The 18,807-nt window shown below is 37.6% G+C and overlaps 1 protein-coding gene across 2 annotated transcripts in view; it reads right to left on the minus strand.

Moving 5' to 3' along the window:
• Cemip2 (cell migration inducing hyaluronidase 2) overlaps positions 1 to 18,807 on the minus strand; it is a 75,539-nt gene that overhangs the window by 32,951 nt on the left and 23,781 nt on the right. The window contains exons 5-12 of one of the 2 annotated variants that reach the window (XM_076843482.2): positions 15,795 to 15,964; positions 11,153 to 11,341; positions 8,778 to 8,947; positions 6,758 to 6,967; positions 6,212 to 6,417; positions 6,003 to 6,072; positions 3,234 to 3,362; positions 139 to 227 (exon numbers count right to left, since the gene is read on the minus strand). In XM_076843482.2, coding sequence (XP_076699597.2) covers positions 139 to 227; positions 3,234 to 3,362; positions 6,003 to 6,072; positions 6,212 to 6,417; positions 6,758 to 6,967; positions 8,778 to 8,947; positions 11,153 to 11,341; positions 15,795 to 15,964 — 1,233 coding nt within the window. Of the gene's footprint in view, positions 1 to 138; positions 228 to 3,233; positions 3,363 to 6,002; positions 6,073 to 6,211; positions 6,418 to 6,757; positions 6,968 to 8,777; positions 8,948 to 11,152; positions 11,342 to 15,794; positions 15,965 to 18,807 lie in introns of those variants that run through there. The other variant, XM_076843483.2, reaches the window with a different exon arrangement.

Below are 18,807 nucleotides of genomic sequence, written 5' to 3' on the forward strand. Positions count from 1 at the left end.
TTTTTCCAAAACCCTCTGTACACTTTCAAAACGTTATCCCAAATGTGTTGCCAGAGAAAAGAGCACAATGTGCTCCACTCGGAAAGTTCTGCTTTGGCAAGATAAGGCTTGAGTGTGAGTTACAAGAGCCAGCTCTACCTTGCACTGTTATCCAAACAGAGGTATTCCCTCGGGTCAGCAGCACTGGAGTTGGTTGTTTTGACACCCTTGTCAATAAATAAGCCAGCCTGAAATACATAATAATGGACTAAAATAAATATGCATCCCAAGTTACACCTACATATATTATGAGTCATGTAAATAAGTTCTAGTTTATCACTTCTACCCAGAATGCTTGTAGGGGGAATGGGGTAAACAGCAGAGCAAAGGCAAGAAAAACAATGACATTCCTGGATATTTTTATGATTTTACTCATTCAATCATTCAACAAATATTTATCTAGTGCCTACTCTGCGGGAGGCACCAAGTGTTATACATTAGCTAACAAGTAAAATATGATGTGCAGTTACTGAAGCAGAAACTATCAGGATGACCTGAAATTAAGTAAATAATTACAACCCAACACAAGAAGCTTATGACCAAAAAAAAAAAAAAAAAAAAAAACAGATGAAGGCTGAGAAAGGCAGGAGAGAACGGCTCCTAGATACGGCCTTTTTCGTGGGTGGGACAGCACTGAGGGAATGTTCCCCCCTTAACAGAAATGACCGCGTAAAGCTGAAACCTTCAGGATGGGAAAGAACAACCATGCATGGCAGGGGAAGGTGGGGAGCGGCTGAAGATCCCAGAGGTAAAAACTCAGGGCATAGTTTGTACAAAAGTCTCGAGATGAGAGAGAACATGGAACAGCTGACGGGGGAATAATTCTGGATGGACTGATAAGAATACACCACATCAGGGGCTGGGGTTGTGGCTCGGTGGCAGAGTACTTGCCTCGCACATATGAGGCACTGGGTTCGATCCTCAGCCCCACATAAAAGTAAATACATAAAATAAAGGTATTGTGTCCATTCACAACTAAAGAAGTATTTTAAAGTATATATACACCAGATCATACAAAGGTGATATGCTGCAGGAATCAAGAATTCAAAAACTATCGCAACCAAGGACAGCTTAAGAAACAAAACAAGCAGTGTAGCTACAAGATGAAACCACAGTTGAAAAGGAGGAAAAGAGACAAGAAATGAAGTAGAAGATGACTTCAGTTCTCCAGAAGAGAAATAAAGATGACCTAGACTCGTGGCAGGAGGAACAGGAAATCAGACAGACTGAGAACTCCTTTGTTAGGTAGAACAGGGTTGATTTAATAGTCGATAAGATGTCTGGACGGAGGGAAAGGCAGCCAGAGTGGCTCATGTTTTTTGGTTTGGGCAACAAGGAGACTAGTGGTTTCACTCCATGAAACAGACATTGAGGAATAGGTCAGGGCCTAGAAATAAGGATTTTAATTTTGAGCATTTTTTTAAACGTGTCCATGAGACACTGAAATGGAACTCAACAGGCAGGCACATAAACATGGCCAACCTGGACTAGATAGAGATTTGAGAGGCATCAGCAACCAAAGTCATAGGTGTGTGTTTCAATGATGGCAGGTTTCTTTTTGTGGACTCCCAGGGTTCGGTTGCCTTTAGCTATAAGTATTATCCACTAACATAGTCCCAAATTTAACAAACTAAAACCTAATTATCCACTCATATTATTTACATTTACTATTACTATAATTAACAAGAGATTACTACATCATGGCATGTGACATTAACAATTTAATTAGAATCAGGTGGTTTCTGTACCATTTACAGTTATTAAAAATTGAGGATTTTCACTTTGAGATGTTACTTTCAAAAATTATTAGGCATTAACTCACAAAAATCATAGCAAAGCTATCTCCTCTCCAAAGTATTCACCAAGTGATTCTAAGCTCTTCAAATCACAATACATGTTTGTAAAGAATCTGAGTATCATTCACAGAAAGAATTTATTGAACCAGGTGCAGTGGTGCACACCTGAGTCAGTGACTCAGGAGATTGAAGCATGAGGATTGCCACATTTGAAGCCATCCCCAGCACCTTAGTGAGGCCCTATCTCAAAATAAAAAATAAAAAGGGCTGGGGATGTGTGCTAACACCTCTGGGTTCAATCCCCAGTACCAAAAAGTTTATTGAACTTTGATATGAGTCACATGGAAGTAAAGGATTTAGTCATTATATATATATATATATATATATATATATATATATATATATATAATGAAAATATTTAAATACTTTTCAAACACAAAAAGAAACAAATGCATTGATCCCCAGGGCACTGGGGAAGGGGGCAATGCCAAATACCATGGAAACTGAAGCTTCTGAATCACCTGTAGGTTACTTGATCTGCAGCATTGTAAAGTAGGTCAAATATTCTTAAACAATATTTCACTATCTATATAATCAGTATTAAATGCCGAAAAGAATGTTTGACCAGACCTGTGATGGACAGAGGGAAGTATGCAAGCTTCCTAATCCCCATAAGTACTTCATCCAACGTGCACATTCCAACCCATAGATGTTGAAGATTAGAAAGAAGGTGAAAGAGAAGGAGGGAAAGGAGAAGGCGATGAAGACACGGGGATCAAGTCCATGGCATAAGTAAACAAACTGTGTGTGTGTGTGTGTGTGTGTGTGTATGTGTGTATGTGTGTGTGTTGTGCACACCTGTGTATGTACAAACAGAGTGCTAAGTGGAAAGGTTAAATGTCTTTTTGATCACAAATTACTTTCTCCAATGACAAGTTTTACCAAAAACTGACATTTTCCTTGTGATCTCTCTGATTTGAAGATGTCTCCCAAGACACAGGTGTTAGAAACTCAAATCTCATTGCAACAGTGCTGGGAGGTGGGGCCCAGGGGTGTGGGCTAGGTCAGGAGGCTCAAGAATTGATTCACACCAGCCATAAAAGAGCTTGAGGATGTGAATTCAAACTCTTGCTCCTCTTTGCCCTCTCTTGGCCTTTGTATCACACAGATAATGAAGCAAGAAGGCATTCATCAGATCCACGGGACCCCTCCATCTTGGATTTCCCAGCCACCAGAGCCATGAGCCAAATAAATTTGTGTTCATTATAAATTACCCAGTTGGTGCTATATTGTTACATTCTGTTACAGCAGCACAAGAAGGATTAAAACATAATCACAAGAGTTCATCCTTTTACCCTGTAAATCATAGGTACTGATAGTTAAAATTTAAGAACCTACCTTAAAACTTGAATGGACCCTGTTGTTATAAAATATACCCAGTGGAGTGAGTTCTGGTTTCTCTAAGAACTGCAATCCACTGGACTCCCCAGTAGGTTCCTTGTGGAATAAATACCATATTCCAGCATCCTATAAATGAAAGAGCAAGATCATTAAAGCCTTATTTTATAAAGACACTCTATGAATCACCCTCATACCTTAACTGCTTTGCCAGCAACATTAAATCTTTGTAACACAAATTTTTCATTGTTTTTGGTCCAGAATTGACTACAAAAAGCTGTGCACACATCTAGCAGCCTCAAAGCATTATATGAGGCATATTTTTAAATCAAATTTAAAGAAATAATTGACTGATGCTAAAATTTCCTTTCAAAACAACTTTCTCTTATTATCTACTTTACAACATTTTGCAGACTTAGAATCAAATAAGCCTTCCATGTGACCAGGACAGCACAGCCTTTAAGCAATGTGGTTTTGTTCTGTTTACCTCCAAACCTGATCAATAGATGAGTCATGCCTATTAAACAACTGTCCACTAGCATGTAGAGCTCACTGACTTCTTTCAAATAACTCCAATGCCCTTCCTGTCCTGAGGCAAATTCGTGCCAAAGGAAAAATAAAAACCACCACATGCATGAATTGGGATGCTGTCTCCGTCTGGAGTCTGTCTGTTCAATTTCAATATTGCTGCCCATAACAGGAGAACAGTTTAAAAATTTTTGACAAAATGAGACATGAAAATGGAAAATAATGTTCTTAATGCCTGTAAAAATTTTTTATATTATGATTGAAAATTGGCCCAATGTGAAGGACAAAACTTCACATTTTGGAACGTTGATTAAACAGGTTGTTCAAACATAAACATACAGTATACAAGGATTAATATTAATTCAAATTCAGTACACTTTTTTTAATGTACACTACATGCCAGGTGTACAAAAAAAGACTATTCTCAAATAATTCCGTCTTATGAGAAATACAGAAATACCTAAAATATATGTAGTAAGTATTATATTAGTTGCCAAATCCTCTAGGAACATAAAGGAGAGATGAATTATAGAAAGCATATGTACAAAATGAATGTAATATTTAACATTTTTCCATGATAAACATTTACAAATGGGTTTTAATAAAATAAACTACTCTGAAAAAAATGTTTGCCTCTTCAACTCTTTTGGAAACAAAACAGACAACTCAACAGCAGACTTGAAGTGCTGGTGAGAAGTCCAGTAACATACCCCTATGAGCTGAGGACCCAGCGGACCCTCCCAGAATGCAATGGGGTTGAAGGGTAGCCTCTGTTTGCTGTTAAACTCTGTGGTGTCAAAACAGGTACAGGAAGCATTGTAAAAGGCAATGGAAAGATACAATAAAGAAACAGTTTGGTTTACTTTGGGTGGAAAACTCTGCCAAACACTAGCTTTACTGGAGAAGACTTTTTTTAGAAAGAAAGAAATCCACGAAATGAAACAGAACATACACAGGATGCTTTCATTATTCTTATCGGGGCCCTGGAAGGGCATCTGGTAATCTCACCTCACATTTTCATGGAGGAATTGAAAATTGCTTTATTCTTCAACCCTTGACTTCTGGAAAGAGCTAAAAGAAGCTCTGCTCTGGCTGCTGCCATGCAAGGCAGCATAGATCAGAAGATGGTGCCCGGCAAGGCTGCAACCTACTCTCAGCCATCCCTTCCCAATTAGACACTCTCGGCACAAACCTCACACAAGCTCAACAAATATTTGATGGAAAATGAATGAATAAAAGCCTGAAATGATCAAATGCCCATGTCTTTGCCCTGTCAAATAAAAACCTTCAAATGACAGGGACCTCCAGTCTACGTTTTATGTTTTAAAGAAAAAGCACAGATATGAGTTCAACTGTCACCCAGTGACACTCATATTCTTATCTAAAAGAAATACCTCCTTCAACTAATCTTTTACTTAATCCTTAGAAATGACGTAGGTATTCCTTTCCTTTTTAAGTTTTTAAATAGTCATGATGTAGCAACACAAATATTTAGGTATTACTGCAATGCTGATATTTCTCTACTGTAATTTTCAGCACAGTTACAGTCTTAACAGTATTCGTTCATAGTTTACATTAGTAGTTTTAAATCACACTCACTTGTAAGTGTAAATTTCTCCAGGTTTATCAAGGGAACATTTCTACCATTTAAAAAATATTCTATTTATTTATTTTCTTAAACCTTATTCGTGTGTGTGTGTGTGTGTGTGTGTGTGTGTGTCTGTCTTAAACATATCAGTTGAATCATGGCACATCACTGAGTTTTTAGCTACATTATCAAGGACATAAAATACCTAAAAGCTCACAATCCCTGCATTTAATAAAAGGAAGTGCTACTCAATCAGAGTGACTACTAGGACAGTATTCAAGACTAATCCACTCCCACAACAAAAAGCTGAGGCTTTCTTTGCTCATCAACACTAGAAATTGAAATGATCAGTTTCTTGACAACGGAGGACTGAAACATGAGAATCCAGAAACTACGAATGCACTCTGGAGATGATCTAACCCTGGAGATCAGCTCACCTCTTTTCCCCTTAATAAACTATGGAAATGAACTGTCATAAATGATTTAGAAAACCCACCTCAGATGTCTCCTGCTCTCAACCAGTCAAGCAGTATCAGAAACGAGGTTATGCTTGGGTTCCAGAGGCACGCAAGACATCACACCCTTATAAACCAGAGCATTTTTAAACATGAATAATACAAAAAATAATCTGAAAACACTTCAGTATTATTTACCTGGGAACCTGCAGCTGCATTATCAATTAGATGATTGTTGGGATGAGCGATCCAGAAAGTTGAAACAGCCCTGCAAGGCATTTTTGAAGGTGATTTAAACATTCTTCATGAAAAAGGATGCCCATTAACAACTTCCTCTAAAAAGCCTTCCCCCAAAGTCACAGGCCTTGCCCATCAAACTGAAGTTTTCCTCTCTGTCAATTACTCACATACAGTCAGTGGCGGGGACAGGGACGTAATTCCCAAATACTTTATCTCGCATGTTGATGCACATGGAGTTGTTCCTATCAGTGGGGAGGAGAGTGCCTGGCTTGGTGAGTAGTCCCAGATTGTGAAACAAAGTATTTCTCTGCTCAATACCATCTTCCAAAAAGAAACAATGACCTAGTGTGTCGAATCCAATGGTGTCCTTTATCTGCAGAAATACAAGTATATAATGTCATTAGTAACAAGATGGACTGGGATTTAAGTGACAAGTGTGGCTCAGCACAGCACACAGTACAAATGCAAAAAGAAGCTTTTAATCTTAGCAGAAGGGGCAAAGTCAAATTTTATTTCTCGCCGAAGAAGATAATTTGGATGATAAAAAACGTAGGCTTCCTTCAAACAGAAAAACAGCAGAATTCTCAGTAACAGCAGTTTAGAGTAAGGTATGGAGAGAAATAGTTTACTTAAGCAAAACTGAGAAGCCTTGGGAATTAAGGAGAATCAACCTTTCAATGACAGATAATATCAACGTAATGGAAGCTACTCACCAGTAAGCCATTGGTCCCATGCACAGTGATGCATCTGGAGAAGCTGTGATGAATAGACAGTCCATCCACAAATGTTGTGTGTCTGTACCCGCCTTTATAATCCACATCCCCACACAGATGAAAATGAATAGGGTAGCGCCCCAGCTGCTGTTGACCCATGTGCTTCAATTCCACATAAGAGAGATGGACTGCAGTAAAATTTTTCCTTATCTACAAAACAAGGTAATCAAAAGCAAACTGACACTTCAGAGAAGAGGAAAGGAGCAAAAACTATTGTTTAAATACCAAACATCTGAAGGATACTACATGTTCAAACATTTCTTTTGCACCCTGTTTTCCCAGATCCCTAATTAATAATTTAGGAGATGCTTCATTATATAAGTGAATGCTTTAAAATACCATAAAAATAGCTTTCAATTAGGAATAAAGGCAACTGTAACCAGGAAAGCTGCCAGCAATGATTTCTGTATGTTTTAACTTGTTCAAATGCAAGTGCTCCCTGACAACTTTGGATGGGGTTATGTCCAGATAAAACCATTTATTAAACTGAAAATACTGTAAGCCAAAAATTCGTTTAGGGGGCTGCAGTTGTAACTCAGTAGTAGAATGCAGGCCTAGACATGTGAGGCACTGGGTTCGATAAAGATATAAAAGATGAAAAAAAATTTGCTGAGTACCCAACCTACAAAACATCCTAGCTTAGCAACAAAGCTAAGTGTGGATTGTTTCCCCTCGTGGTCTTGTGGCTGACTGGGAACTGCAGCTCACTGCCACTGCCCAGAATCTCTAGAGTACAGAACTGCACAGCTCTCTCCCCAGAAAAGATCAAAATTCAAAATCTTAAGTAAGGTGTCTACCAAATGCATAACACTCTTGCACCATTGTAAAAATTGAAAAATTGTTGAGTCAGGGACTATCTAGACTTTGGTCATTCCTAACCTCATTCTTTTATTTCTATAACCTCCACCAGAGTCTAATAGTTATATATTTCTAAGTTCTCCCCAATATTTTAGTTACCACAGAATATTGTTTGCTTAGGTTCTTTTAAAAAAATTCTTCTGTGATCTGAAGTTGGAGCAATATTTTTAAGCACTAGATTTTCAATGATATAACTAAGAACATAGGAATAATGATGATCAACATTTCCAAAGTCAGTAAAACAGGAATGCTGCTAACACCCACAGCCTAGTCAGTGAAGAAAGTGACTTGGAACACATGTTGCCAGAAATCAATTAGAATACAGAATACTGCCTCCTGTGTACTAAGTACTCAACATTCTTACAAAATAAAAATCTGCATTAAAAATATATACAGAAATAAGCAAATATACTACTACTTCTCACTCTTTAGTAATATCATATTTTTTAAAGAACCAATTGAGGGCTGGGGCCATGGCTCAGTGGTAGAGCACTAGCCTAGCATGTGTGAAGCACTGGGTTCAATCCTAAGCACCACATAATAATAAAATAAAGATATTGTGCCCATCTATAACTAAAAAATTTTAAAAAAGAACCAATTGATTCAGAAATTTTATGCACTAATAACAAGATTACTCATTCTTTTGTCTCTTTATATTTGGGTTTTTCAAAATATGTTGATTTAATTCTTGAAGGAACATTCTTTTTTTTTTTTTAAAGAGAGAGTGAGAGAGGAGAGAGAGAGAGAGAGAAATTTTTTAATATTTATTTATTTTTTTTAGTTATCGGCGGACACATCTTTGTTTGTACGTGGTGCTGAGAATCGAACCCGGGCCGCACGCATGCCAGGCGAGCACGCTACCACTTGAGCCACATTCCCAGCCCCGAAGGAACATTCTTAAATGATTGAGCTATAGGCCCAGGTCAGCTAAATAAAGAAGCAATTATTTTGTTTTGTTTTTTAAAATATCCTCATTTATTTAAAAGATAAATAAAATATGATTTCTTTTTATTATCCATATATCTCAACCACTTGAAAGTTTCTTCAAATATGTACTCAGCAACTAGGATTTTCAAAGAAATCGTCAAATCCTTTTGCTCACCATGATGTGTCCCCCAAAGGTATCATAATCAAAGAATTGGCAGTGATTGTCTCCATAGCATGAGTCCTCCATTTCTCCATGGATCACAATATTCCGGGTGAGAATTCCAACCTCAGCTCTCATATCTACACCATCTATGATCTCTCCCATGTGCAGGAACTGAGGGGTTTCTGGTCAATGTGGAAAAAGAATATTCCAACAAAGAAAACATGGAACTTAGTTCAAAACTACATTCCTCTCCATTCCATAACTCCAAGACACGTACAATAGCTTGTCATCTCTCATTCTCCAAACTTCCAAATCACAGCATCCCAGGAAGAACAATTTCAAAGATTATCTGGTCCAATCACCCACCCAAAGCCTAAATCCTCATTACCAGTTGTCCTCCCAACTCTCAAACCCTGGCAGGAACAGAGAGCTTGCTGAAGAAGCCCAATTCTCCTGTAAACAGCATTAAGGACCTGGAATCTGCCTAATAATCTAGTCTTTCCCTCTAGCTCCTGTCCTTGTTCTAGCCTAGGACAAATGAAGAACCAAATGCAGTGAATCTATTAAAAAAAAAAAAAAAAGAAAGAGAGAAAGAGAGAAAGAGAGAAAGAGAGAAAGAGAGAAAGAGAGAAAGAGAGAAAGAGAGAAAGAAAGAAAGAAAGAAAGAAAGAAAGAAAGAAAGAAAGAAAGAAAGAAAGAAAGAAGTTAAAATCAGGGTGTCAAGTTGTTTATGCTCCTACTTCAAAAGTAAAGTAATCTGCAATGGGACATTAGCCATTCAAAAATTACCATCTTTTCTTTCCCACTTCTTGTTTTAGTATTAGTACACATTTTTTTAAATGGCTACCTTTACTGGAAGTTCAGAAGTAGTTTCATAATCAGTTTTTTTCTCTGATGCTCTTAGATAAACTCAGGAAGGAAAAATACAAATAAATCATCAAGTTGGGCTTACAGAGATCAAAATCATGTAGATTTGTCATCAGGAGTGGGAATTTCCAAAAAATTTTTAATGCCAGATGGTATCATTCTGGGGGATTTTTTTTAATTGCTTTTATTTGGGGTTTTAGTTTTTTTATTTGTTTGCTTTGCCTCTGCCCTGTATTATCAAGAGAAGGAAAAGTATAACATTGAATGAAGCGCAGAGAAAAAAAGCTGAGTAAGTTAATCATCATATCTTAAGTAGAAAATGCTCCTTTAAAATTCAAAGCTCTCAATGATCTATTACACTAAATTACTGGAAAATTGGGCACTTATCAAAGTTACTGTAAACTCTTTTGTTTTATACCATCATTATACTACCTTAAGTACAGAAACAAGGAAAACAATAAGTAGATGTGCAATGAATCTCATATATGAATCTACAGGGGACTGTGCAGAGTATCAGGCTCACAAGAAGTACCTGGTGTCAGCCATTCTTTCTATACTCAGCTTACAATGACAAACCCTTTGTGTATTACTCTCCTTCAAAAAACTGTATTAGTCAAGATTATGACAGGAAAGATTATAAAAATATCAGATTCCATTTTAAATATTGGTGAGATTTATTTTTATCAAGCAAAACTCAAAAATCACAAATTTTTTGGTTAAGAAACATTTCTATTAAAAATAGATTTGGTTAATAGTTGGTTTGTTATTATGCAATAATGGGAAATTAATAAAGAAGAAACTAAAAAGGACTTGGAAAATCCATTCATCTGGTTCACATCTTTTTTGGTACGAGGGATTAAACCCAGGGATGCTTTACCACTGAGCTGCATCCCCAGTTTTTTAAATTTATTTTTTCTTTTTATTTCTTTGAGACCGGGCTTGCTAAATTGCTGAGGCTGGCCTCAAACTTCTGCCTCCAGCCTCAGATTCCCAAGTAGTTGGGATTATAGGTAGATGCCCAGGTAGTCCACATCTTTATTTTTTTCCCAAAGAAACCTAGGCACAGAAACACTAATCTGCCTGCTACACATCATTAATAGCAAGAATGTTGTGTATTAAGTATTTCTAATTCCCTCTGGAAGCTAATGTTCAATGTTCTACAATGTTAAAATCTTTTATTATTATTATTATTTTTAAGGTGGAGGGTATCAGGGATTGAACTCAGTGGCACTCAACCATGCAGCCACATCCCCAGCCCTATTTTGTATTTTATTTAGAGAAATGGTCTCACTGAGTTGCTTAGCACTTCGCTTTTGCTGAGGCTAGCTTTGAACTTGCAATCCTCTGGCTTGGCCTTCCGAGCCGCTGGGATTGAGGCATGCACCACAGCACCTGGCCAAGATCTTTAATATTGATGATGATCATCATCATCATGGTAAGGAATGGGTAGAAAAATGATTCCAAGAATCAAATCCCTAAGAAAGAGTGTTTCCCATGAAATACTCTTAATAGTCTGATACCTTTAACTTTGACCTGAAAACGGTTACACTCTGGACAGGGGAGAACAGTGAACTCCTCAGCTTGGTACATGGAATAGTCTGTGCTTGCAACCACAATCTGGTCTCCAGGTTTCCAGCTACTAACATCATCCAGCAGGTGAAGCTTCACTCCATCTACAGGCTCCACCCGGAATCCTGAAAGAGAAACACCTAAACAAAAAAACAAAAACAAAAAAATGATGTATTAACAGGATTGTATTTTTCTAAAATCAACCTTCTTCCTGATTCACAAATCAAAAGTTAAGATAAAAGGAATTTAGGAAATATTTACTAGTGCTATGCACATGCCAATCACTGCATGTATGAATGATAAAAATATGGAAATATATGTCCTAGCTCTCTAGGAAACAGATCTCCATGCACCACCAGCCATGATACAAAAACATCACATTCGTAAACTATGCTTTAAAATGTTGACGACTCTCAATCCCCAAATCCCTTGCTGTATTTCAACTCAGTGTTACAATTGTAACACTGCCCCAAACAATCTTTTTGTTTAAGCATTCTTATTTTTTCTTTTTACTTTTATTTACTTACTTTTATGTGGTACTGAGAATTGAACCCAGTGCCTCACACATGCTAGGCAAGTGCTCTACCACAGCCCCAGCCCCAGCCCCACCAAAACAAACTTAAATATGTAATAAACACTTCATCCTTTACCTGGACTGCCCCCCAACTCTTGCTGTTCACCATTTTGGGGGAGGGTGGGTACTAGGGATTGAACCCAGGGGTGCTCTACCACTGAGCTACATCCCCAGGTCTTTTTATATTTCATTTTGAGACAGGGTCTCACTAAATTGCTAAGGCTGGCCTCGAACTTGCAATTATCCTGCCTCAGTTTCTGCAATCATTGGGATTAAAGGTATACACCACTGAGCCTTTCACTGTTTTATTTTTTATAAAATTTAGGTGAATCTTTAAAGATTTCTCAAACATCGTTGCCAGCAGTAAGCTCTTTCCGGTCTTCTACACATTCCCATCATAACAGTTACGATGGGAATGTATAGAAGAGCTTACTGTTGGCAACGATGTTTGAGAAGTCTTTAAATCCACCTCCTCACAAGGTGCATCAGTGAAAGCTGCTGCATGCTTCCGTTGATGTACTCACTACTCTATGTTCTTCAGAGCACAGCTCCACAGATGTCTGCTGAGTGAACAAATATGACTAGCTTGATCTATGTGAACCAAGGGCACATGACGCTGCTGCATTCCTGGGATGATGTAAATTATATAACCTAGTAACTACTAATGACTGATCTTTCCTAATATCTTCTTTGAAATTCAAAGCTGGTTCCCAATTAGGCAGAGGAGAACTAAAAAGATTATCAACTCCTCCATCACTTATACTTCTTCAAAATGCAACCCAGGGTTGCATTTCCTACTTCTACAACATCCATGATGGAATCTGTCATGAGCCAAAAGCTGATCTCATGGAAATGTGTCTGGAATAGAAGAGAGTTACTTCATAACATCAATGGAGAAAGAGAAACAGCCCATTTCAAGACATCTGTAATAAACATCTGTACTTCTCTCTCATTCTAACAACATACTACTCTGGGGCTACTTTAGGATGCTGACTCTAAAGGGCAATAACGAGAGCCAAAGAACACATTTACTTAAGCCAGGGAAATCAAAAGGAAGGAAATTCAAGCAAGGAAGAAGGAATAATATACAGTCTTACAGCCTTAAGCCAACTATCCAGATAAAACCTAACCTGGGAAAATTTTGGATTCTGTCCTTTTACACTTTGACTGTCCTGTTTCTGTGTGTCATAAAAATACCTCATAAACTTCAGATGCTTTTTGATATAATTCTTTCATCCATATACTGAAGCCTATAATAGCATTTTATCCAAAAAAGTAATATAAATAATAATAACTCTAGTAATTATAATAACAACTTTTAAAAATTTCACATGCATAATCACCTTTCATCCAACTGTGAGAGACAGGAATTATATTCACTAGAGACAAAAAAAAAAAAAAACAAGATCTAGGAGCTTGGATAATAGCTAAAAATTATAGCTTAAAAAAACCCATAACTGAAAACTAATCTATTTCCAGAATTCAATTTCTTTATTTTTTATTTTGAAATAGGTTCTCATTAAATTGCTGAAGCTGGACTCAAATTTGTGATCCTCCTTCCTCAGGCTGCCGAGTTACTGGGATTTCAGGCATGCGCCTCCTCAGGCATAATCCAATTTTTTTTTTCAGAGAGAGAGAGAGAGATTTTTTAATATTTATTTTTTAGTTTTCAGCAGACACAACATCTTTATTTTATTTTATTTTTTATGTGCTGCTGAGGATCGAACCCAGCACCCCGCACATGCCAGGGGAACGCGCTACCGCTTGAGCCACATCCCCAGCCCCATAATCTAATTTTTTTTTTTTACCTGTATATTACTCTCTCTTTCCAAGAATAAAAACAGGAAAATTGAGAACAAAAATAATTAAAAGCTCCACAGCAGCAACAACAATCATTTCCCAAATTTTCAGTTCTAATAAAAGAAAACACTCCCCCTATAAAAAGGGCAGCTAGGACAGTCATGGTGACAAATGCCTATAATCCCAGCAAATCTGAAGGTTGAGGCAAGAGAATTGCAAGTTCAAAGCCATCCTCAGCAACAAAGCAAGAGCCTGCATCAAAACTTAAAAAAGGGTTAGAGACATAGCTCAGTGGTAAAGTGCACCTGGGTTCAATCCCCAGAAAAAGAAGGGCAGGGAAACATTCAGTTTCACATGAAAATACTTTTTATAAGTCTGAATTTGAAAGATGATGAGAATGGATTTGTTTTAAAAGAAAGTGAGAAGGTTAGATGGGAAGGATCGTACCATTCAACAATTCCTCACTTTTTTCTAGGTTTAGAAGAAAATTCTACAGGTTATCTCCTATTAGCACATTGAATTGGAAGTTAAAAAGGAAATAAGTTCAGTCCCCTGCTTCCTGGGGAGAATTTCCACCTCTTCCAGAAACTAACAGTCACTGAGAATACTGGATACAAACAATAGCCTATGATACAGAAAGAATGTTCCTTCCTCCAGAAATGTCATTACTAATGTGGAAATGAAGACATTTTCTACAAAGGAAAAGCTGACTCAAAGTCCGTCAGTAATCTCCCCTGCCTGGAACCTTCTGGAGACAGGATCACGAAATTCCATTGACAGGACCAGATACTGCTAAGAAAAGCTTTTCACCCACCTATTTCGATAGAGACAACCATGGTGCGGTAGAAAGAGCAATAGTCTTGGAAGCAGAAAGCTGGGGCTTGGTTCCAGAAAGTTGCTTGGAGGCAACATGTGAAAGTTCCTGTTATTTGTCAGGGGTTCCATTTAATTGTTGTTTTAAAGCAAAAGAATGTCTTTAATCATAGTGATAAAAAACATCCTTATAACCCCAATTATGTTTGCATCATTGTTAACATAACTGAGTGCGACATTCACTGTACTAAAAATAAAAACTTCACATTCTTCACCTCTGCAACCCTGTGTGGTAGCTTCCATTGAAACTGAGGTTTGGGAAGTTAAAGTTACATGCCCAAGATCACATATTAAGTGAAAGAGCAAGGCTGGGAGCTCAGGCATTCTGTCAAGAGAAATCCATGTTAGTAAACACTTTGCTACATTGCTGCTCAAAACTGAGGTATGGCCCAGGTTAAATCAAAGTTTTCTGGGTAATCACACATGTGATAAGCGCCTCTTAATTTTGCTCATTTCACATTAATTCTGTTTAGATTTGGTTAGAAAAGAAAGGCATTATGTTCAGTTAGAAAAGAAAGATAATAGACAAGCACAGACAAGAAGAAGCTAAGATAATTTGGCAGCAAGATGGGTTAAATTTTTAAATTCTACAGTAAACATCCTTAAAAGAAAAAAAAAAACAGATGCTCCCTAAACACCCTGTGCTAGGCAATATTTGAATAAACTATAATCCTGAAAGATGAACTATGAAAAAATTATGTTGAAGAAAATTCAAATAAATAACTGTTAGGAAGAAGGTTAAAGAAAAATGCAGGGAGGAAGACATAGAAGAAAAAAGATCCTAGACTATCATGTACTGAAATAATTCTCTCCAAATAATGGGGCTGAAGATTAATTTTTATCTTATACTTCTCTGTGTTTTCGATTCTTATGATAAAGTGTATTTGCCAGATCATCAGCGGGGAAAAACTGCCTAGTAAGTGAGAAGTCTGTTTGCACAGCAAGTGTTCAAAGGTAATATTAGGTGGTATATCTACATAAAGAGAAGATTCAAAGTACAAATCAGGCTCACTATCATTGCACATAACCAAAGAAAGCTCACCCTATCACATTCAGATTGGTTCAGTTAGTGCCAACAGGAAACAAATTAATTTTTACTACTTAATCACACTCTATGACTCAAAAAAAAAAAAAAATCAAGAACAAAGTCCAATTGGGATGTTCAAACTAGAACAGATCATTTTTCGAATCCAGGAAGAGCTCTTGAATCTAAAAGATTTTAATAGGGAAACAAATCTCAGCTTCAACTGGTAAAGAATCCAACCAGTCATGTGAATACTATTTTTTTAAAAATCTAGTCCAATACTTACCAATGTCTTACAAGAGTATAAACCACCCTTGCCTACCTTCAATCCATTCACTATAGGCTGTCACAGAGAACTTCTGACCATCCACCGTATAAAATTCTCTTTGGGCCAGAGCCTTCCCGCCACTACTATGGTTTTCATAGTTTCTCACAGATTCATTGCAAGAAGTACTTCCACCATCAATGACACCAACTAAAGCCCAAGCTTGCCTAAAAGGAAAAAGAGTGTGTCCATCTGATTATCTGTCACAGTAATGACCTAAATCGCTAACACAGATGTGATGGTTGCTTTTTAATTTTTAGATTTCTTTTTTTTTAATCTATTTATTTATTTTTTGCATTACAATTCTTAATACATCTTTATACCACGATTTATCGTATCTCTGATTATATATAAGGTATGTTGACACCAAATTCATATCTTCATACATGTATTTTGTATAATGATGAGGGTCTCCTTTCACCATCCATGCTATTCCCCTTCTCCCTCTTTTTCCTTCCCACCCCTATTCCCTATCTAGAGGTAATCTTCCTCCCATGCTCTCCCTCCCAGCTCCATTTTGAGTCACCTCCCTTATATCAGAGAATACATTCGGCATTTGTTTTTTTGGGATTGGCTAACTTCACTTAGCATATAGATTTCATTTTTACAGATTGCTTTTCCCATGAGGTTGTAATTCAAAACTTTGAAGTAACCACATGTTAGAAGCAAACATGCAAACATGCAAATACTTGCTTGTCTAGCTCTTTAACAGGTGGAACACTGACGACTATGGTTTCAATTAATCATGGACTTCCTTCCTCAGCACACACCCATATCACTCACATATCATTCTGGGCACAGATCCATTTACTGTCTTTCTCTTTAAATGATTACTCCCTGTTCTCTTTTAAACTATCTTCTATAATGTTCTCAAAAATCGAGATGCATCATAGAATCACATAGGGAACTTTAGAAATAAGATCAATGCTCAGACCTAATTCAGTTCTACGCAATCAAAATATCTAAAGCTTGGGACCAGCATTAGGATGTTTTTCAAGTTCCCTAGGTGACCTAAATATGCAGGTAGACTTCAGAAGCACTGTGTTACAGCATGGCCCTCAAACTTAAGTCAGCATCAAAACCATCTAGAGGGTGAGGCAATATGCTAGATCCACCCAAGTACCCAAAGTGGAACCTGAGAATCTCCATCTCTAATACATTTCCCAAGGATGCTAATGCTGCTGGGTCAGGAGACGGAACTGTGAGAACCCCTGACCTTGAGACCTTGCTTTTCCCATGAGGTTGTAATTCCAAACTTTGAAGTAACCAACATGTTAGAAGTAAACATGCCTGATTCACATCTTCATACATGTATATTATAGTAGGGGTTCCCAATCTTGATTGCATTTCAGTTGAATATTACAGTAGGAATTCCCAATCTTGATTGCATTTCAGTTGCTTGGGGGACCTACCTACCAGTAAGATCCTGCTCTAAGACAGGCTTTAGGCATCAGGAAGTTTTAAAGTCTCCAGGTGTGCAGGCAAGTTTGAAAAACAGCTGAGTTAGACTTTCTTAACATTCTTAAGTCTCAGAATTACTATTCAACAGAGTTTTGATTTTATATACCACTGTCTATTTGTTGAAAGCAATGTATTTGAAAATGCCACTTTACTTCTGTGATATTAAATATCCAAGGGACTTGCTCAAGTGTATGGTGGCTAAAATCAAAGGGGAAAAAAAAAAACACACAATAACAAAAGCAAGAAAATTTGCCTTAAGCCTCCTGATTCAAAACATGAAAAGAAAAATGTGAATTTCCTACTTTAGAAAAAAAAAATGCCAAATATAATCTATGCCAGACAGATGGCTGGATATTCACAGACAAAAGCTAACCAAAGCATGCCTACACCCTTAGAAACCCAAAGCCACCCCTGTGTGGATTAGCTACTCTTTGGCTGACAATGCTTTGTAGCTCTTATTTGTATCCTTTGGTACAGCAGAAAAGATCAAATAAAGAATGTCTCAATTTATTATCTCCTATTTGAGAGGGAAGGAGAGAAAGAATGTCAGAGGCTTCCTTTATTTACCAGAACTGCCTCAGCAACTATAAAACAATGTTCCATTCTACTGACATTATCTCCAAAACACTCCTACTTCCCTCCTCCACTTGGTGAAAATTTCAATGCACTAGAACACTATCTTCAAAGGAGTGCATGTTTATGCACATTGGAGATAATGTCAATGTAATGGAACGTTGTCGAAAGATCACAATTCTAATTCCTCCATGGAGTCAGTGAAAATATTTCAAAGGGAATTTAGAAACCATTCTGAAAGGTAAAGGAACCAAAGTCAAAATAGTCACAGTCGGTGATCATAAAAATCTAGAAACAATAATGGTGTTAAGAAAGAGAAGTTTAGCTGGGTATGTGGTGTCACATGCCTATAACCTCAGCAACTTGGAGGCTTAGGCAGGAGGATCATTCAAGGCCAGTCTCAGCAACATAGTGAGAACAAGTCTCAAATATACAAAAATTAAAAGGTCTGGGAATGCAGCTCAGTGGTAGAGTGCCCCTGGATTCAATCCCTAGCACTGGGAGGCGGCAGGTGGAGGGGTGGGGAGGATATACATTGCAACCCCTGCCATTGCTAAACAATAAAACAAAGCATAACACAGCAAGTGTTAAAGTTTAGATCATAAACATCTTTCAAAAGTCCATGTGCTAAAGGCTCAGTCCCCAGCTGATGGTGTTATTGGTGGTTTTAGAGCCTTTAAGAGGTGGAGCCTAGTGGAAGGAAGTTAGGTCATTGGGGGCAGGCCCTTGAATTGGATATTGGGACTCCAGCCTCCTCTCTGCTTCCTGGGCCACCATGATGAGGTCATCAGCTTCACTCCACCACTTGCTCCCCATCATGATGTTCTGCCTTCCCACAGACCAAAATGATAGGGCTAAGTGACCATGGACTGAAAACTCTGAAACTGTAAGCCCAAATAAGTGTTTCCTTTTCATAAACTGATTATCTCAGATATTTTGCCATATCAATGGAAAACTGACTAACACAGTAGATGTC

This window comes from Callospermophilus lateralis, chromosome 2 (assembly GCF_048772815.1).
Source record: "Callospermophilus lateralis isolate mCalLat2 chromosome 2, mCalLat2.hap1, whole genome shotgun sequence".
Lineage (NCBI taxonomy): Eukaryota > Metazoa > Chordata > Mammalia > Rodentia > Sciuridae > Callospermophilus > Callospermophilus lateralis.